The sequence below is a fragment of the Acipenser ruthenus genome, chromosome 38 (genome assembly GCF_902713425.1).
Source record: "Acipenser ruthenus chromosome 38, fAciRut3.2 maternal haplotype, whole genome shotgun sequence".
Lineage (NCBI taxonomy): Eukaryota > Metazoa > Chordata > Actinopteri > Acipenseriformes > Acipenseridae > Acipenser > Acipenser ruthenus.
In genome coordinates, this window is record NC_081226.1 from 9,386,384 (window position 1) to 9,406,957 (window position 20,574).

Genomic DNA, 20,574 nt, shown 5'->3' on the forward strand with positions numbered 1-20,574 from the left:
ATCAGGGGAGACCGGTGTAGCATGAGAAACTGCATCCCATGAGAGAGTGCGGACCTGTACAGTTACGTGACCAAACGTGTCATTGAACAACAGTACGATATACTGCATCCCCTTCCTTTATCAACAGAAATGTGGAAACGAGACTTCTCGTGTTTAAAATCAAAATATCTCAATAACGTATTATGTACTATTATATGCAATTACAATAAAATGATGTTGAAAAAATTAACAAGACCAGGGGTCACAAATGGAGATTAGATAAAGGGGCATTCAGAACAGAAAATAGGAGGCACTTTTTTACACAGAGAATTGTGAGGTTCTGGAACCAACTCCCCAGTAATGTTGTTGAAGCTGAAACCCTGGGATCCTTCAAGAAGCTGCTTGATGAGATTCTGGGATCAATAAGCTACTAACAACCAAACGAGCAAGATGGGCCGAATGGCCTCCTCTCGTTTGTAAACTTTCTTATGTTCTAACTAGAAACCTGTTTGAGGGACTTTTTTTTATCCAAAAGTAAATTGATTTTTTTTCAGTTATAATATTGTAACTTTTATAATTAAATCCATCACACACTCCTAGGATTGTGCGTTTTGTTGTATCATGTTATTGTACTGACTTTTTTCTATTTTTATTTTATTATGACTCTCAGATGGGGGTAGGAGGTGGGCTACATTTTTTGGAAAGGGGTGCACAGCTTTAAAAGATTGAAAACCCCTGTTCTAATGTGATTTGGTACAATGATTGTCCTCTACTCAGTGATACACCAGCGTCACTGTGACACATTTCCCAATATTTTCCCCAAAAGTGACAGTGAGTATTGTAGAGACACCTTGGTTGTATCTACAGCTTTACAGTTTTATTTTTTGTTCAGAAACAAAAGGTCAGTAAACTGTTGGCAAATTTAAAACAAACAAAAAGAAGAAATGGTGTTTTTTTTTTTTTTTTAATTTAGTCGTTGCCAATTATTTTTATTATTTTCTCACAATTTGGAATTGCCAATTATGATTTGAAGCTCAGCTCACCGCTACCACCCCTGCGCTGACCCGGGAGGGCGAAGATGAACACACACTGTCCTCCGAAGTGTGTGCCGTCAGCCGACCGCTTTTTTTCACACTGCAGACTCACCGTGCAGCCACCCAAGAGCTACAGCGTCGGAGGACAACGCAGCCCTGGGCAGCTTACAGGCAAGCCTGCAGGTGCCCGGCCAGACTACAGGGGTCGCTGGTGAGCCGAGGACACCCTGGCCAACCTAACCCTCCCTCCAGCCAAGCGACGCTCAGTCAATTGTGTGCCCCCTAGGAGCTCCCGTCCACGGTCGGCTGTGGAATAGCCCAGACTATAGGGCGCATCCTGCACTCCACGTGGAGCGCCTTTACCGGATTCACCACTCGGGAGCCCCCATGGTGGTTGGTTCTGAATCAAACAAAGATATTGACCCCCTCACTGAAGAAAATGTCCCCCTAAAATTGAGGGGGCCACATTGACCCACAGTCTGTAAGTCCTGGAGCAAACATTATTATTATTATTGTTTTAGGCAGGGATTTCCGCAGTGTGTTTCACAGATAGTGAAGGTTAGGTGGTACAGTATTAACAAGATGCAATGCGTGGTGCATTGGTGTAATTACTCCTCGCATTCAATTGTGCACAAGCTTTTACTAAAACTGCAGTGATATTAAAATATTCATGGGGGGGGGGGGAAATGGAGTGAAAATGTATGATGGCGGTACAATCATTGATATTTATTCCAACGATTATATTTTGTGTGCCCAATTAATTGATTGCTTTTTTGAGGCTTAACTGACAGCCCTAGTGTACATACTAACGGTAGCTCCACAAAAGTACACGAAAATAAATAGTAAAAAATAGAGGTGTGCTGAGCGATTATTTAAATAATCGACACGAATGATTAATAATTTCGATTCATCAATTAATCTGTTAATTTCAATTTAATTTTCTTTTTTTCTTTTTAATAACATTATCTCCAGTACTGGATTTGTTGTCTTACTCTGTTGATGGTCTATCTAAAATAGCAAGTCTCACTCAGACAACACATAACATTATTATTTTTTTACAGTTTTATTAAATCAGAAAATGCTTTCTCACATAAATAACTACAGTACAAAATTTGCTCCTGAATTTTTGGAAAGCAATTGTAAAACTTAATAATTCTTGTCACTTCAACCTACTATTTTTGCTGTTTGTTGAACAAGTGGAGCAAAATTATTTTAGTCAACTCATTAACCTTTAAAGAAGTCAATAACTTAATTGCAAAAATAGTTAACAGACACTATTCACTTAAAACAAAAGTCTGTAGTACTGTGGGTCTTTTTTTAGCATTACAAAAATACTGAACCTTAAGTTGTTTCCTGAAAACTGCGCTCATTATTTGTGTTGTCACATGAACAAATTTTAACATGACCCAACATGTTGAAAAACAAACACGTTGTGCAAGGTTGCTATGTAACAACACCAGCATATCAACGTGGCTAGGGCTAAGGCTGGCACGTTGTCTTGTCACAATAGCACCAGCTGCTGAAAAAAGCCTTTCAGGTGGAGTAGAGGTGGCAGGGATACTGAGAAACCGTTTAGCTAGTTTGGCCAGGCGAGGAAGGCGATGCATATTGTTCTTCCACCACTGCAAAGGCTCAGTATCTTTATCGCTAGCCTTCTCACTGATGTATTGTACTACTTCTTTCCGCAAGGCTTGTTCTTCATTACTTTCCTCTGAGTCAGAAGAGCTGTCAGTGCACTGTCCTTCCATCATAAACATCCTGTCTAGCACCAGTTGTGGGTGGCTTAGATCAATGGGTTCATCTGGTTCTACCTCGCTATCATCAGGGCTGTTTTCATGATTATCAGAAATGTCACCAGCATCACAAGAATCTACAGTAGCATTGCTGGATGCTACAATAGCATTGCTGGATGAATGATGAGGCTGTTGTTGAAAACTTAGCATTCCAAGAGCGAGGTGAAGAATGAACCTCTTCATCTAAAACATTGCTTTCACGTCTGCCCTCATGCTCTTCAACATCAGCAGCATCACTTGTCATTGAGGAGGATGAGGGAGGTTGATGAAAACCTGTGTCTGTTCCAGAAGTGTCGGCCCTGGTTGTATCAGTTGCATTGGTGACACTAGCAGTGTAATGACTGGATGTATTCACGTAATGTCCTTGAAGACAGAGTGCCCTCTCAATCTGCTCTGTGCTAACACTGCATGATTTCCTAACAAATCTAAGGTGTCGGAATCGAGGATCTAAGATAGCTGCTGAAATCATTGGACTCTCCAAGTCTAGTCCAGAACTGCTGTCAAGGATGCTGATCTTCCATCTCTGGTCCAGCTGCTGAAGTGCAACTCTCTTGAAGTTTTTAATGGCAGAAGAGTTTTTCACAGCAGGATCCGTTAAGGAGCTTACCGACTTAGAGATGGCACAGCAGAGAGAGAGAGAGAGAGAGAGAGAGAGAGAGAGAGAGAGAGAGACGTAGGTTTCCCCACTCAGGTATGTTGTGGCAGTCTCAAAAGGCTGCAGAACACTGACCAATTCATTAAGTAAGGACCACTGATCTTGACTGAGATCCAGATGGCATACTGCCCTTGCTGATTTCACAGTAGGGTCAGACAGCACTGCAACAATTGGCCATCGCTGCTCCAGAAGTCACATATCTGCAATGTCACCAAAGTATCCTTTTTTCACCTTCGTAACATTGCTCGTCTGCGCCCCATGCTGTCTTGTGTCTTTTGCAGAAAGGCTAGTTCATGCCTTTGTTTCTTCCCGGCTCGATTATTGCAACGCGTTGCTTGCAGGTGTCTCCAAGGCTGCTATCAGCAGGTTACAATATATTCAGAACTCTGCTGCTTGCATTTTAACTGGCACTAAACTGGATGCCCAGATTACACCGGTTCTTGCTTCTTTGCCCTGGTTGCCGGTTGAGAGCAGGATTGATTTTAAAATACTGTTGTTAACCTATAAGGCTCTGAACGGTTTAGCTCCATGTTACATTGCTGAATTGCTTACACGTTACACACCCGTACGTAAATTACATTCTTCATCCTCGGGTTTATTGGCAATACCCAAAACTAAGCTTCGCTCCATGGGCAATAGGGCTTTTTGCGCCCAAACTTTGGAACGACCTTCCTCAATCTATCATGGATGCTACGACCGTTGATGCTTTTAAAAGACACACTTTCACGATCAGGCATTTTGATCATGACTTGGTTTTTGATTTGTGTAATTTTTTTATATTATGTATACTCTTAATATGCTGTATGTATAGATGGTGGTCTGTGTTTTTTGTGTTTGTACAGCACGTTGAGATGCGTGCATTTAGGAACATGGGGAGTTAATTTAATTTTTTTTTTTTTGTATCATTCCTAATAAACTTTTAAACCGCGCGTGTGAATATAAATTGGACCTGACGCACCTGAGACGCGCTGAATAAATGGACCGCAAAGGGTTAAGTCTTCCAGACATCTCCAAAGCAGTAGAAGCAGTAAGACAAGTTGTCAGGCATTTCTGTCGCTCTGCATTGGCCACTAGTGAGCTGGAAAAACAGCAAGTTCAGCTTGACTACAAACAAAACAAGCTTCTGAATGACTGCACCACACGGTGGAATTCTACGTTCTTCATGTTGGAACGCTTACTTGAGCAATGACTGGCTGTTCAGACTGTCCTGACTGATAAAACTGTCACAAAAGCAGCCGCTCGCAAGTCACTGTTGTTGAAAAGTAATGTCTGGGACCTGATAGAGCAGTTGTTACCTGTACTAAGACTGTTGGCAAAATTAACCACTATTATGTTATTATTATTATTTATTTCTTAGCAGACGTCCTTATCCAGGGTGACTTACAATTGTTACAAGATATCACATTATTTTTTTTTTTTTTTTTACATACAATTACATTATTTTTACATACAATTACCCATTTATACAGTTGGGTTTTTACTGGAGCAATATAGGTAAAGTACCTTGCTCAAGGGTACAGCAGCAGTGTCCCCCTGCTGGGATTGAACCCACGACCCTCCGGTCAAGAGTCCAGAGCCCTAACCACTACTCTACACTGTGTGCAGAACAGCATGTGGGGCTTTCTTTCATTTACCCTGTCATTATGAATTTGTTGGACAGCAACCTCAAGCCAACAGACAGTGACATGGGAGCTACATGAGCCTTTAAGGCAGAAGTCAGCAAGCAACTAACAAAACGATTCAAACTGGATCAGCAAGGACTTGAGGAAACACTTCCCATCATGGCATGCCTGTTGGACCCACGTTTCAAGCACCTGCAGTTTCTACAGAATGACATGAGAGAGGCAGCCAAACACCATCTTTCAGAACTGGTTCTGAATCTGAACCAGTCAAGATCCTGTGATTCTGCTGCTGCCACGGCTGCCACTTCTCTTCTGGCACCTCACATGCTAGCCATCGCCACATGCATTAGCCTTTGTAAGGCTTTTTTTTTTTTTTCCTTCTCATTCAAGAGGTGGGCGTGTTTGTTTGCACATCGATTACTCTGTAATGGATTGGGCTACAAACAAAGTAAAGGTATGAATGGAAAGCTTGTGACCTCCCCTACAACGTGATCAGGGAGACTTCACCGTCATCAAGGTTGTAAGACCAGAGCAGCAAAACGCAAGCTAGTCGATTGCTTTTGTTTTGAATGCATGGGGGTACTAGACACATTGCGAATGGGATATCTCAGCGGTGAAATGACGGATTCGAAAAATTCCTTCGCTGTTTGACGGTAGGAAAACAACGATTTTGATATCGAGTCAGCTTTTTTTCTCTTTTGCTTTTGTAATAATATTAAAAATGATTTATGAAATATAATGTGTAATTGCAGTACCATGTTCCGCCCGCGGGACAGGCGGGGCGTAAGAGTTCAATGTCAGCAATATAATAGTGTTTCTTATATGAAAGGCTTTGCTACCAGGGTAAGTTTTTATTCATTTATGGTAGACTATGCTACTGCATCAGAACAGAATCTGAGTGTTTCTGTTGTTTACTGTTTTACATAAGCATATTGCCTGAACTAATGATTCAAATCTGTTTAAAAAAAAAAAAAAAAAAAAAAAATCAGTAATGTGAATATGAATCATTAATTCTGATCATAGGCTAAATGAAAAACAGTGGTTAAACAGCAATGTTGCCTTTGTTGCTTTTTGCTATGGCCATGCAGTACTATAGTTGAAGTGTCTTTTCTACTGGTTGGTTTTACAGTGACGCACAAATTAGTTTGTTACATAACTGCATGTTTACTTCAGTTCTCTCCGCTTTAATCCTCAAAATGGAAGTCATCGTTTCTGGTAAAGAGGAGATCTTATGTCAGATTATTAATCTCGGATGCATCTGAGAACTACTTAATAAAAAAAAAATAAAACCGTGATGTGTTTATTTGTGTGCTACATCCCGACTAGTCGACTAGTTTACCCTTAACTATTCAACGCTAAAGATTAGTAGTCGTTCTACCCCTAATTGAAGGAGTGTTTTAGTTACTTTTGTTGTTTGTTTGTTAAAAGTGTGCTTAAGGTGCTTAAACTGTAATCTCTGCCTTCATGTTCAGGACAAACAGCTCCACCACACCTACTTTTTTAAAAATAATTTCCACAGTTCCTGTTTCTTATGCAAACCACTTCCAACAGCATAATTCATAATAAAAAAGTAAAATAAATAAAGTTCTTGCTGAAAAAACAAAACCTCTTAAAGATTGTCATAGTTTTTTGTTTTGTAGTTACCTTCTTAACATGGTTGTTTAGAATGTTATACTAAACATTTCATGCATCTTGTACACATAATACTGCATAAAGCAGATAGTTAATGGTAGTGCAGTAGTTACTCTACTTACATTTAACTCGGTTACAATATGTAAAACTGTTTCTAGCCAAATGTTTATTTATACAAGTATTTCTGTCATGGTGTTTTATTGTTGATGCATTGCTAAATGGATGTTTTTCATGATTTTTTTGATTAACTGGTACAGTGGCTATTTTCTTAGAATATAGTACAAAATAATCAGCTGATCAATAAAAAAATAGGGTATGCAAGTCATGGAAATGTATTTAAATGTTTTGGAAAAGTCCTAGTAGTTTTTTGCTACAAATGCTGTTCAATCCTGTATATCGCTGATGCCAGCTACCGATTATCGGTGCACCCCTATTAGGTAGCCTTCACTTTCAAGTGTAACAATAACACAGTAAAAGGTAAGAGGTGGAGGAATAGAAGACTTTGCTACATGTGCTGTGAGATACGGCTGTGAACATCCTGAGAAGCGCAGTGAAGTAATCCCTGTTCTGTCTGTTCTTCCCTGTGCAGGAACCCACTCCCTGCGGTATTTCTACAGGGGGACCTCAGCCGAAGCGGAGTTCCCTGAGTTTGTGGTGGTGGGGGTGGTGGATGATGTGCAGATTGATTATTACGACAGCAAGAGCAAGCAAAACATCCCCAGACAGCAGTGGATGAAGGACAATATGGAACCAGGATACTGGGAGACACAGACTCAGATATGCCTCGGTGCCGAGCAGACATTCAAAACTAATATTGGAATCGCAATGCAACATTTCAACCAAACTGAAGGTGAGTACACAGACACACACTTTCATCAGCGCTGCTCTGTTAGTGATACAGGCAGCAGTGCGTTTCACAGACCTTCCCTCCTATCAATACACAACACAGGGTGTACATTGCCACACATTGCAGGCAGCGTTCCCTCTACGGCTAAAATGCGCAAATGTTCTCAATAACTGGCAATAACTTTCGCACTCAGTTTACTAACTTTTGCAAGTTCTTATAAATATCAACCTCAATTGAGACTCCACCATCTCGAGGTAAACCATTTTAGAGCATTCTTGCAAAGCATTAACACAAGCATATTCACATCTGTCTTGCAGCTGAGTCTCTGATTTCTCTCTGTAAAAATGCATGTCACATTACAGTGCAGAGATCGCTCGGGCACCAGCAAATCTACTAGTACAGGGTGGGTGAAGCAGGCGTCTGGTGATTCTACCTCTATAGAGAGTGCTGCTCAGGGTCTTTGCAGGTTTTTACTCGTCATTTAATTGAATACTAAAGTTAGGCACAATCAAACAGTGCCGTGAAAAAGTATTTGCCCCCCGTCTGATTTTCTGTATTTTTGTATATTTTTGACACTGAATGTTATCAGATCTTCAACCAAAACCTAATATTAGATAAAAGGGACCCTGAATGAACAAATAACACAAAAATTTGATACATATTTCATTTATTTATTAAAGAAAGTTATGCAACACCCAAACGCCCCCGTGTGAAAAAGTAATCGCCCCCTTAGACTCAATAACTGGTTACGCCACCTTTAGCAGCATGAACACTGACCTTAGCCGAGGCGAGAGAGGCCTGCAGATCCCTGGATGTTGTTCTAGGGTTCTTTGTGACTTCCTGGACGGTTTTACACCTTGCTCTTGGAGAGATTTTGCCAGGACGGCCACTCCTGGGAAGATTCACTACTGTCCCAAACTTTCTCCATTTGGACAATATGGCTCTGACTGTGGTTCGGTGGAGCCCCAGAGCCTTAGAAATGGCTTTGTAACCCTTTCCAGACTGATAGGCATCAACAACTTTTTTCCAGAGGTCTTCAGGAATTTCTTTTGTTCGTGGCATGATGTGCCTCTAGAACCTGTGTGCTGACAACTTCACTCTGATGGTAAGGGCCAAAGTTAGTCAGATTTATATTGGGCAGGGCTGAACCAAATCAGGCCTGGTTGTTAACCAAAGTACTCAAACAGCTGACCCTAATTATCCCTTTAATTGGGTTGAGTTAACTAGGGGGGGCAATAACTTTTTCACACCTGAAGATTGCATGTTTGATTACCTTGCACACCAAACAAATGAAAGAAGCACCAAACTTTGGGGTCATTTTTTCTCTCACTCCCTCTGTGTACTACTACAACCCACAAAAAATCTGACCAAATACAATGTGAAAAATGTGCAAAAATGCAGGAAATCAGACAGGGGGCAAATACTTTCACGGCACTGAAGAAGTATAAATACTCTGCTAAACAGAAGTAAAAATCACAATACTCATGCTTTTGATGTGTGTTTTTTTTTATTTTTTTATTTCCCTTTGTGTGTGTGTGTTCTCCAGCTCCCTCACTCATGTCTGTGTCTGTGTGTGTGTGTGTGTGTGTGTGTGTGTGTGTGTTCTCCAGATCCCTCACTCATGTCTGTGTGTGTGTGTGTGTGTGTGTGTGTGTGTGTGTGTGTGTGTGTGTGTTCTCCAGCTCCCTCACTCATGTCTGTGTGTGTGTGTTCTCCAGCTCCCTCACTCATGTCTGTGTGTGTGTGTGTGTGTGTGTGTGTGTGTGTTCTCCAGCTCCCTCACTCATGTCTGTGTGTGTGTGTTCTCCAGCTCCCTCACTCATGTCTGTGTGTGTGTGTGTGTGTGTGTGTGTGTGTGTGTGTGTGTGTGTGTGTGTGTTTTCTCCAGCTCCCTCACTCATGTCTGTGTGTATGTGTTCTCCAGCTCCCTCACTCATGTCTCTGTGTGTGTGTGTGTGTGTGTGTGTGTTCTCCAGCTCCCTCATTCATGTCTGTGTGTGTGTGTGTGTGTGTTCTCCAGCTCCCTCACTCTTGTGTGTGTGTGTGTGTGTGTGTTCTCCAGCTCCCTCACTCTTGTGTGTGTGTGTGTGTGTGTGTGTGTGTGTGTGTGTGTTCTCCAGCTCCCTCACTCGTGTGTGTGTGTGTGTGTGTGTTCTCCAGCTCCCTCACTCATGTCTGTGTGTGTGTGTGTTCTCCAGCTCCCTCACTCATGTCTCTGTGTGTGTGTGTTCTCCAGCTCCCTCACTCGTGTGTGTTCTCCAGCTCCCTCACTCATGTCTGTGTGTGTGTGTGTGTGTTCTCCAGCTCCCTCACTCATGTCTGTGTCTGTGTGTGTGTGTGTGTGTGTGTGTGTGTGTTCTCCAGCTCCCTCACTCTTGTCTGTGTCTGTGTGTGTGTTCTCCAGCTCCCTCACTCATGTCTGTGTGTGTGTGTGTTCTCCAGCTCCCTCACTCATGTCTGTGTCTGTGTGTGTGTGTGTGTGTGTGTGTGTGTGTTCTCCAGCTCCCTCACTCATGTCTCTGTGTGTGTGTGTGTTCTCCAGCTCCCTCACTCATGTCTCTGTGTGTGTCTGTGTGTGTGTGTTCTCCAGCTCCCTCACTCGTGTGTGTTCTCCAGCTCCCTCACTCATGTCTGTGTGTGTGTGTGTGTGTGTGTGTGTGTTCTCCAGATCCCTCAATCATGTCTGTGTGTGTGTGTGTGTGTGTTCTCCAGCTCACTCACGCTGTGTGTGTGTGTGTGTGTGTGTGTGTGTGTGTGTGTGTGTGTGTTCTCCAGCTCCCTCACTCATGTCTGTGTGTGTGTGTGTTCTCCAGCTCCCTCACTCATGTCTGTGTGTGTGTGTGTGTGTGTGTGTGTGTGTGTGTGTGTGTGTGTGTGTGTGTTCTTCAGCTCCCTCACTCATGTCTCTGTGTGTGTGTGTGTTCTCCAGCTCCCTCACTCGTGTGTGTTCTCCAGCTCCCTCACTCGTGTGTGTGTGTGTTCTCCAGATCCCTCACTCATGTCTGTGTGTGTGTGTGTGTGTGTTATCCAGCTCCCTCACTCTGTGTGTGTGTGTGTGTGTGTGTGTGTGTGTGTGTGTGTGTGTTCTCCAGCTCCCTCACTCATGTCTCTCTGTGTGTGTGTGTGTGTGTGTGTGTGTGTGTGTTCTCCAGCTCCCTCACTCGTGTGTGTGTTCTCCAGCTCCCTCACTCATGTGTGTGTGTGTGTGTGTGTCTGTGTGTGTGTGTGTGTGTGTGTTCTCCAGCTCCCTCACTCATGTCTGTGTGTGTGTGTGTGTGTGTGTGTGTTCTCCAGCTCCCTCACTCATGTCTGTGTGTGTGTTCTCCAGCTCCCTCACTCATGTCTGTGTGTGTGTGTGTGTGTGTGTGTGTTTTCCAGCTCCCTCACTCATGTCTGTGTGTGTGTGTGTGTGTGTGTGTGTGTGTTCTCCAGCTCCCTCACTCATGTCTGTGTGTGTGTGTGTGTGTGTGTGTGTGTGTGTTCTCCAGCTCCCTCACTCATGTCTGTGTGTGTGTGTGTGTGTTTTCCAGCTCCCTCACTCATGTCTGTGTGTGTGTGTGTGTTCTCCAGCTCCCTCACTCATGTCTCTGTGTGTGTGTGTGTGTGTGTGTTCTCCAGCTCCCTCACTCATGTCTGTGTGTGTGTGTGTGTGTTCTCCAGCTCCCTCACTCATATCTGTGTGTGTGTGTGTGTGTGTTCTCCAGCTCCCTCACTCATGTCTGTGTGTGTGTGTGTGTGTGTGTTCTCCAGCTCCCTCACTCATGTCTGTGAGTGTGTGTGTGTGTGTGTGTGTGTTCTCCAGCTCCCTCACTCATGTCTCTGTGTGTTTTTCAGCTCCCTCACTCATGTCTGTGTGTGTGTGTGTGTGAGTGTGTGTTCTCCAGCTCCCTCATTCATGTCTGTGTGTGTGTGTGTGTGTGTGTGTGTGTGTGTGTGTGTGTGTGTGTGTGTGTTCTCCAGCTCCCTCACTCATGTCTGTGTGTGTGTGTTCTCCAGCTCCCTCACTCATGTCTGTGTGTGTGTGTGTGTGAGTGTGTGTTCTCCAGCTCCCTCATTCATGTATGTGTGTGTGTGTGTGTGTGTGTTCTCCAGCTCCCTCACTCATGTCTGTGTGTATGTGTTCTCCAGCTCCCTCAGTCTTGTGTGTGTGTGTGTGTGTGTGTTCTCCAGCTCCCTCTCATGTCTGTGTGTGTGTGTGTGTGTGTGTGTGTGTGTTCTCCAGCTCACTCACTCATGTCTGTGTGTGTGTGTGTGTGTGTTCTCCAGCTCCCTCACTCATGTCTGTGTGTGTGTGTGTTCTCCAGCTCCCTCACTCTTGTCTGTGTGTGTGTGTGTGTGTGTGTGTGTGTTCTCCAGCTCCCTCACTCGTGTGTGTGTGTGTGTGTTCTCCAGCTCCCTCACTCATGTCTGTGTGTGTGTGTTCTCCAGCTCCCTCACTCATGTCTGTGTGTGTGTGTGTTCTCCAGCTCCCTCACTCGTGTTTGTGTGTGTGTGTGTGTGTGTGTGTTCTCCAGCTCACTCACTCATATCTGTGTGTGTGTGTGTGTGTGTGTGTGTGTGTGTGTGTGTGTTCTCCATCTCCCTCACTCATGTCTGTGTGTGTGTGTGTGTGTGTGTTCTCCAGCTCCCTCACTCATGTCTGTGTGTGTGTGTGTGTGTGTGTGTGTGTGTGTGTGTGTGTTCTCCAGCTCCCTCACTCATGTCTGTGTGTGTGTGTGTGTGTGTGTGTGTTCTCCAGCTCCATCACTCATGTCTCTGTGTGTGTGTGTGTGTGTGTGTGTGTGTGTGTGTGTGTCTGTTCTCCAGCTCCCTCACTCATGTCTGTGTGTGTGTGTGTGTGTGTTCTCCAGCTCCCTCACTCTTGTCTGTGTGTGTGTGTGTGTGTGTGTGTGTGTGTGTGTGTTCTCCAGCTCCCTCACTCGTGTGTGTGTGTGTGTTCTCCAGCTCCCTCACTCGTGTGTGTGTGTGTGTTCTCCAGCTCCCTCACTCGTGTGTGTGTGTGTGTTCTCCAGCTCCCTCACTCATGTCTGTGTGTGTGTGTGTTCTCCAGCTCCCTCACTCATGTCTGTGTGTGTGTGTTCTCCAGCTCCCTCACTCGTGTCTGTGTGTGTGTGTGTGTGTGTTCTCCAGCTCCCTCACTCGTGTCTGTGTGTGTGTGTGTGTGTGTTCTCCAGCTCCCTCACTCATGTCTGTGTGTGTGTGTGTGTGTGTGTGTGTGTGTGTGTGTGTGTGTTCTCCAGCTCCCTCACTCATGTCTCTGTGTGTGTGTTCTCCAGCTCCCTCACTCATGTCTGTGTGTGTGTGTGTTCTCCAGCTCCCTCACTCTGTGTGTGTGTTCTCCAGCTCCCTCACTCATGTCTCTGTGTGTGTGTGTGTGTGTGTGTGTGTGTGTGTGTGTGTGTGTTCTCCAGCTCCCTCACTCATGTCTCTGTGTGTGTGTGTGTTTTCCAGCTCCCTCACTCATGTCTGTGTGTGTGTGTGTGTGTGTGTTCTCCAGCTCCCTCATTCATGTCTGTGTGTGTGTGTGTGTGTGTGTGTGTGTGTGTGTGTTCTCCAGCTCCCTCACTCATGTCTCTGTGTGTGTGTGTGTGTGTTCTCCAGCTCCCTCACTCTTGTCTGTGTGTGTGTGTGTGTTCTCCAGCTCCCTCACTCGTGTGTGTGTGTGTTCTCCAGCTCCCTCACTCTTGTCTGTGTGTGTGTGTGTGTGTGTTCTCCAGCTCCCTCACTCATGTCTGTGTGTGTGTGTGTGTGTGTTCTCCAGATCCCTCACTCATGTCTGTGTGTGTGTGTGTGTTCTCCAGCTCCCTCACTCGTGTGTGTTCTCCAGCTCCCTCACTCATGTCTGTGTGTGTGTGTTCTCCAGCTCCCTCACTCATGTCTGTGTGTGTGTGTGTGTGTGTTCTCCAGATCCCTCACTCATGTCTGTGTGTGTGTGTGTTCTCCAGCTCCCTCACTCTGTGTGTGTGTGTGTGTTCTCCAGCTCCCTCACTCATGTCTCTGTGTGTGTGTGTGTGTGTGTGTTCTCCAGCTCCCTCACTCATGTCTCTGTGTGTGTGTGTGTGTGTGTGTGTGTTCTCCAGCTCCCTCACTCATGTCTGTGTGTGTGTCTGTTCTCCAGATCCCTCACTCATGTCTCTGTGTGTGTGTGTGTGTGTGTTCTCCAGCTCCCTCACTCTTGTCTGTGTGTGTGTGTGTGTTCTCCAGCTCCCTCACTCGTATGTGTGTGTGTGTGTTCTCCAGCTCCCTCACTCTTGTCTGTGTGTGTGTGTGTGTGTGTGTGTTCTCCAGCTCCCTCACTCATGTCTCTGTGTGTGTGTTCTCCAGCTCCCTCACTCATGTCTGTGTGTGTGTGTGTGTGTGTGTTCTCCAGCTCCCTCACTCATGTCTGTGTCTGTGTGTGTGTGTGTTCTCCAGCTCCCTCACTCATGTCTGTGTCTGTGTGTGTGTGTGTGTGTGTGTGTTCTCCAGCTCCCTCACTCATGTCTGTGTGTGTGTGTGTGTGTGTGTGTTCTCCAGCTCCCTCACTCATGTCTCTGTGTGTGTGTGTGTGTGTGTGTGTGTTTTCCAGCTCCCTCACTCATGTCTGTGTGTGTGTGTTCTCCAGCTCCCTCACTCATGTCTGTGTGTGTGTGTTCTCCAGCTCCCTCACTCATGTCTGTGTGTGTGTGTTCTCCAGCTCCCTTACTTGTGTCTGTGTGTGTGTGTGTGTGTGTGTTCTCCAGCTCCCTCACTCATGTCTGTGTGTGTGTGTGTGTGTGTGTGTGTGTGTGTTCTCCAGCTCCCTCACTCATGTCTGTGTGTGTGTGTTCTCCAGCTCCCTCACTCATGTCTGTGTGTGTGTGTGTTCTCCAGCTCCCTCACTCTGTGTGTGTGTTCTCCAGCTCCCTCACTCATGTCTCTGTGTGTGTGTGTGTGTGTGTTCTCCAGCTCCCTCACTCATGTCTGTGTGTGTGTGTTCTCCAGCTCCCTCACTCATGTGTGTGTGTGTTCTCCAGCTCCCTCACTCATGTCTCTGTGTGTGTGTGTGTGTGTGTGTGTGTGTGTTCTCCAGCTCCCTCACTCATGTCTGTGTGTGTGTGTGTGTTTTCCAGCTCCCTCACTCATGTCTGTGTGTGTGTGTTCTCCAGCTCCCTCATTCATGTCTGTGTGTGTGTGTGTGTGTGTGTGTGTGTTCTCCAGCTCCCTCACTCATGTCTCTGTGTGTGTGTGTGTGTGTGTTCTCCAGCTCCCTCACTCTTGTCTGTGTGTGTGTGTGTGTTCTCCAGCTCCCTCACTCGTGTGTGTGTGTGTGTGTTCTCCAGCTCCCTCACTCTTGTCTGTGTGTGTGTGTGTGTGTGTTCTCCAGCTCCCTCACTCATGTCTGTGTGTGTGTGTGTGTTCTCCAGATCCCTCACTCATGTCTGTGTGTGTGTGTGTGTTCTCCAGCTCCCTCACTCATGTCTGTGTGTGTGTGTGTGTGTGTGTGTTCTCCAGCTCCCTCACTCATGTCTGTGTGTGTGTGTGTGTGTGTGTTCTCCAGATCCCTCACTCATGTCTGTGTGTGTGTGTGTGTGTGTGTGTGTGTGTGTGTGTGTGTTCTCCAGCTCCCTCACTCATGTCTCTGTGTGTGTGTGTGTGTGTCTGTGTGTGTGTGTGTGTGTTCTCCAGCTCCCTCACTCATGTCTCTGTGTGTGTGTGTGTGTGTGTGTGTGTGTGTGTGTTCTCCAGCTCCCTCACTCATGTCTGTGTGTGTGTCTGTTCTCCAGATCCCTCACTCATGTCTGTGTGTGTGTGTGTGTGTGTGTGTGTGTGTTCTCCAGCTCCCTCACTCATGTCTCTGTGTGTGTGTTCTCCAGCTCCCTCACTCATGTCTGTGTGTGTGTGTGTGTGTGTTCTCCAGCTCCCTCACTCATGTCTGTGTCTGTGTGTGTGTGTGTGTTCTCCAGCTCCCTCACTCATGTCTGTGTCTGTGTGTGTGTGTGTGTGTGTGTTCTCCAGCTCCCTCACTCATGTCTGTGTGTGTGTGTGTGTGTGTGTGTGTTCTCCAGCTCCCTCACTCATGTCTCTGTGTGTGTGTGTGTGTGTGTGTGTGTGTGTGTGTGTTTTCCAGCTCCCTCACTCATGTCTGTGTGTGTGTGTTCTCCAGCTCCCTCATTCATGTCTGTGTGTGTGTGTGTGTGTGTGTGTGTGTGTGTGTGTGTGTTCTCCATCTCCCTCAGTCATGTCTGTGTATATGTGTTCTCCAGCTCCCTCACTCGTGTGTGTGTGTGTGTGTGTGTGTGTCTGTGTGTGTGTGTGTGTGTGTTCTCCAGCTCCCTCACTCGTGTGTGTGTGTGTGTGTGTGTGTGTGTGTGTGTGTGTGTGTTCTCCAGCTCACTCACTCATGTCTGTGTGTGTGTGTGTGTGTGTTCTCCAGCTCCCTCACTCGTGTGTGTGTGTGTGTGTGTGTGTTCTCCAGCTCCCTCACTCATATCTGTGTGTGTGTGTGTGTGTGTTCTCCAGCTCCCTCACTCATGTCTGTGTGTGTGTGTGTGTGTGTGTTCTCCAGCTCCCTCACTCATGTCTCTGTGTGTGTGTGTGTGTGTGTGTGTGTGTGTGTGTTTTCCAGCTCCCTCACTCATGTCTGTGTGTGTGTGTGTGTGTGTGTGTGTGTGTGTGTGTGTGTGTGTGTGTGTGTGTTCTCCAGCTCCCTCATTCATGTCTGTGTGTGTGTGTGTGTGTGTGTGTGTGTGTGTGTGTGTGTGTGTGTTCTCCAGCTCCCTCACTCTTGTCTGTGTGTGTGTGTGTGTGTGTGTGTGTTCTCCAGCTCCCTCACTGTGTGTGTGTGTGTGTGTGTTCTCCAGCTCCCTCACTCATGTCTGTGTGTGTGTGTGTGTTCTCCAGCTCCCTCACTCATGTCTGTGTGTGTGTGTGTGTGTGTGTGTGTGTGTGTGTGTGTTCTCCAGCTCCCTCACTCATGTCTGTGTGTGTGTATGTTCTCCAGCTCCCTCACTCTTGTCTGTGTGTGTGTGTGTGTGTGTGTGTTCTCCAGCTCCCTCACTCGTGTGTGTGTGTGTGTGTGTGTTCTCCAGCTCCCTCACTCATGTCTGTGTGTGTGTGTGTTCTCCAGCTCCCTCACTCATGTCTGTGTGTGTGTGTGTGTGTGTGTGTATGTTCTCCAGCTCCCTCACTCGTCTCTGTGTGTGTGTTCTCCAGCTCCCTCACTCATGTCTCTGTGTGTGTGTGTTCTCCAGCTACCTCACTCGTGTGTGTTCTCCAGCTCCCTCACTCATGTCTGTGTGTGTGTATGTTCTCCAGCTCCCTCACTCATGTCTGTGTGTGTGTGTGTGTGTTCTCCAGCTCCCTCACTCTGTGTGTGTGTGTGTGTGTGTGTGTGTGTGTGTGTGTTCTCCAGCTCCCTCACTCATGTCTGTGTGTGTGTGTGTGTGTGTGTGTGTGTGTGTGTGTGTTCTCCAGCTCCCTCACTCATATGTGTCTGTGTGTGTGTGTGTTCTCCAGCTCCCTCACTCATGTCTGTGTGTGTGTGTGTGTGTGTGTGTGTGTGTGTGTTCTCCAGCTCCCTCACTCATGTCTGTGTGTGTGTTCTCCAGCTCCCTCACTCATGTCTGTGTGTGTGTGTGTGTGTGTGTGTGTGTGTGTTCTCCAGCTCCCTCACTCATGTCTGTGTGTGTGTGTGTGTGTGTGTTCTCCAGCTCCCTCACTCATGTCTGTGTGTGTGTGTGTGTGTGTGTGTTCTCCAGATCCCTCACTCATGTCTGTGTGTGTGTGTGTTCTCCAGCTCCCTCACTCTGTGTGTGTGTGTGTGTGTGTGTGTGTGTGTGTGTTCTCCAGCTCCCTCACTCATGTCTGTGTGTGTGTGTGTGTGTGTGTGTGTGTGTTCTCCAGCTCCCTCACTCATGTCTGTGTGTGTGTGTGTGTGTGTGTGTGTGTTCTCCAGCTCCCTCACTCATGTCTGTGTGTGTGTGTGTGTGTGTGTGTGTGTGTGTTCTCCAGCTCCCTCACTCATGTCTGTGTGTGTGTGTGTGTGTGTGTGTGTGTGTGTGTGTTCTCCAGCTCCCTCACTCATGTCTGTGTCTGTGTGTGTGTGTGTTCTCCAGCTCCCTCACTCATGTCTGTGTCTGTGTGTGTGTGTGTGTGTGTGTTCTCCAGCTCCCTCACTCATGTCTGTGTGTGTGTGTGTGTGTGTGTGTGTGTGTTCTCCAGCTCCCTCACTCATGTCTCTGTGTGTGTGTGTGTGTCTGTGTGTTTTCCAGCTCCCTCACTCATGTCTGTGTGTGTGTGTGTGTGTGTTCTCCAGCTCCCTCATTCATGTCTGTGTGTGTGTGTGTGTGTGTGTGTGTGTGTGTGTGTGTGTGTGTGTGTGTGTGTGTGTTCTCCAGCTCCCTCACTCATGTCTGTGTGTGTGTGTGTGTGTTTTCCAGCTCCCTCACTCATGTCTGTGTGTGTGTGTGTGTGTGTGTGTGTGTTCTCCAGCTCCCTCATTCATGTCTGTGTGTGTGTGTGTGTGTGTGTGTGTGTGTGTGTGTTCTCCAGCTCCCTCCCTCTTGTCTGTGTGTGTGTGTGTGTGTGTGTGTGTGTGTGTGTGTGTGTGTTCTCCAGCTCCCTCACTCATGTCTGTGTGTGTGTGTGTTCTCCAGCTCCCTCACTCATGTCTGTGTGTGTGTGTGTGTGTGTGTGTGTGTGTTCTCCAGCTCCCTCACTCATGTCTCTGTGTGTGTGTGTTCTCCAGCTCCCTCACTCGTGTGTGTTCTCCAGCTCCCTCACTCATGTCTGTGTGTGTGTATGTTCTCCAGCTCCCTCACTCTTGTCTGTGTGTGTGTGTGTGTGTGTGTGTGTGTGTGTGTGTGTGTGTGTTCTCCAGCTCCCTCACTCATGTCTGTGTGTGTGTGTTCTCCAGCTCCCTCACTCATGTCTGTGTGTGTGTGTGTGTGTATGTTCTCCAGCTCCCTCACCCTTGTCTGTGTGTGTGTGTGTGTGTGTGTGTGTGTGTGTGTTCTCCAGCTCCCTCACTCGTGTGTGTGTGTGTGTGTGTTCTCCAGCTCCCTCACTCGTGTGTGTTCTCCAGCTCCCTCACTCATGTCTGTGTGTGTGTATGTTCTCCAGCTCCCTCACTCATGTCTGTGTGTGTGTGTGTGTGTGTTCTCCAGCTCCCTCACTCTGTGTGTGTGTGTGTGTGTGTGTGTGTGTGTGTGTGTTCTCCAGCTCCCTCACTCGTCTCTGTGTGTGTGTGTGTGTGTGTGTGTGTGTGTGTGTGTGTTCTCCAGCTCCCTCACTCATGTCTGTGTGTGTGTGTGTTCTCCAGCTCCCTCACTCGTGTGTGTGTGTTCTCCAGCTCCCTCACTCATGTCTCTGTGTGTGTGTGTGTGTGTGTGTGTGTGTTCTCCAGCTCCCTCACTCGTGTGTGTGTGTGTGTTCTCCAGCTCCCTCACTCATGTCTCTGTGTGTGTGTGTGTGTGTGTGTGTGTGTGTGTTTTCCAGCTCCCTCACTCATGTCTGTCTGTGTGTGTGTGTGTGTGTGTGTGTGTGTGTGTGTGTGTGTGTGTGTGTGTGTGTGTGTGTTCTCCAGCTCCCTCATTCATGTCTGTGTGTGTGTGTGTGTGTGTGTGTGTGTTCTCCAGCTCCCTCACTCATGTCTGTGTGTGTGTGTGTGTGTGTTCTCCAGCTCCCTCACTCTTGTCTGTGTGTGTGTGTGTGTTCTCCAGCTCCCTCACTCGTGTGTGTGTGTGTGTGTGTGTTCTCCAGCTCCCTCACTCGTGTGTGTGTGTGTGTGTGTGTTCTCCAGCTCCCTCACTCATGTCTGTGTGTGTGTGTGTTCTCCAGCTCCCTCACTCATGTCTGTGTGTGTGTGTGTGTGTGTGTGTGTTCTCCAGCTCCCTCACTCATGTCTCTGTGTGTGTGTGTTCTCCAGCTCCCTCACTCGTGTGTGTTCTCCAGCTCCCTCACTCATGTCTGTGTGTGTGTATGTTCTCCAGCTCCCTCACTCATGTCTGTGTGTGTGTGTTCTCCAGCTCCCTCACTCTTGTCTGTGTGTGTGTGTGTGTTCTCCAGCTCCCTCACTCGTGTGTGTGTGTGTGTGTGTTCTCCAGCTCCCTCACTCATGTCTGTGTGTGTGTGTGTGTGTGTGTGTGTGTGTGTGTGTGTGTGTATGTTCTCCAGCTCCCTCACTCTTGTCTGTGTGTGTGTGTGTGTGTGTGTGTGTGTGTTCTCCAGCTCCCTCACTCGTGTGTGTGTGTGTGTGTTCTCCAGCTCCCTCACTCGTGTGTGTTCTCCAGCTCCCTCACTCATGTCTGTGTGTGTGTATGTTCTCCAGCTCCCTCACTCATGTCTGTGTGTGTGTGTGTTCTCCAGCTCCCTCACTTTGTGTGTGTGTGTGTGTGTGTGTGTGTGTGTGTGTGTTCTCCAGCTCCCTCACTCGTCTCTGTGTGTGTGTGTGTGTGTGTGTGTGTGTGTGTGTGTGTTCTCCAGCTCCCTCACTCATGTCTGTGTGTGTATGTGTTCTCCAGCTCCCTCACTCGTGTGTGTGTGTGTGTGTGTGTGTTCTCCAAATCCCTCACTCATGTCTGTGTGTGTGTGTGTTCTCCAGCTCCCTCACTCATGTGTGTGTGTGTTCTCCAGCTCCCTCACTCATGTCTCTGTGTGTGTGTGTGTGTGTGTGTGTGTGTGTTCTCCAGCTCCCTCACTCATGTGTGTGTGTGTGTGTGTGTGTGTGTTCTCCAGCTCCCTCACTCATGTCTCTGTGTGTGTGTGTGTGTGTGTGTGTGTGTGTGTGTGTGTGTGTGTGTGTGTGTGTGTGTGTGTTTTCCAGCTCCCTCACTCATGTCTGTGTGTGTGTGTGTTCTCCAGCTCCCTCATTCATGTCTGTGTGTGTGTGTGTGTGTGTGTGTGTGTGTGTGTGTGTGTGTGTGTTCTCCAGCTCCCTCACTCATGTCTGTGTGTGTGTGTGTGTGTGTGTGTGTTCTCCAGCTCCCTCACTCTTGTCTGTGTGTGTGTGTGTGTGTGTTCTCCAGCTCCCTCACTCGTGTGTGTGTGTGTT

At 47.0% G+C, this 20,574-nt stretch overlaps 2 protein-coding genes across 2 annotated transcripts in view; both read left to right on the top strand.

The window, feature by feature from the left end:
* LOC131706979 (zinc finger protein 271-like) overlaps positions 1–20,574 on the top strand; it is a 163,614-nt gene that overhangs the window by 27,329 nt on the left and 115,711 nt on the right. The window lies entirely within an intron of this gene.
* The window catches only part of LOC131706985 (major histocompatibility complex class I-related gene protein-like), a 42,707-nt gene that overhangs the window by 1,243 nt on the left and 20,890 nt on the right, over positions 1–20,574 (top strand). Inside the window, exon 2 of the mRNA XM_059008989.1 lies at positions 7,305–7,565. Coding sequence (XP_058864972.1) covers positions 7,305–7,565 — 261 coding nt within the window. The remainder of the gene's footprint in view (positions 1–7,304; positions 7,566–20,574) is intronic.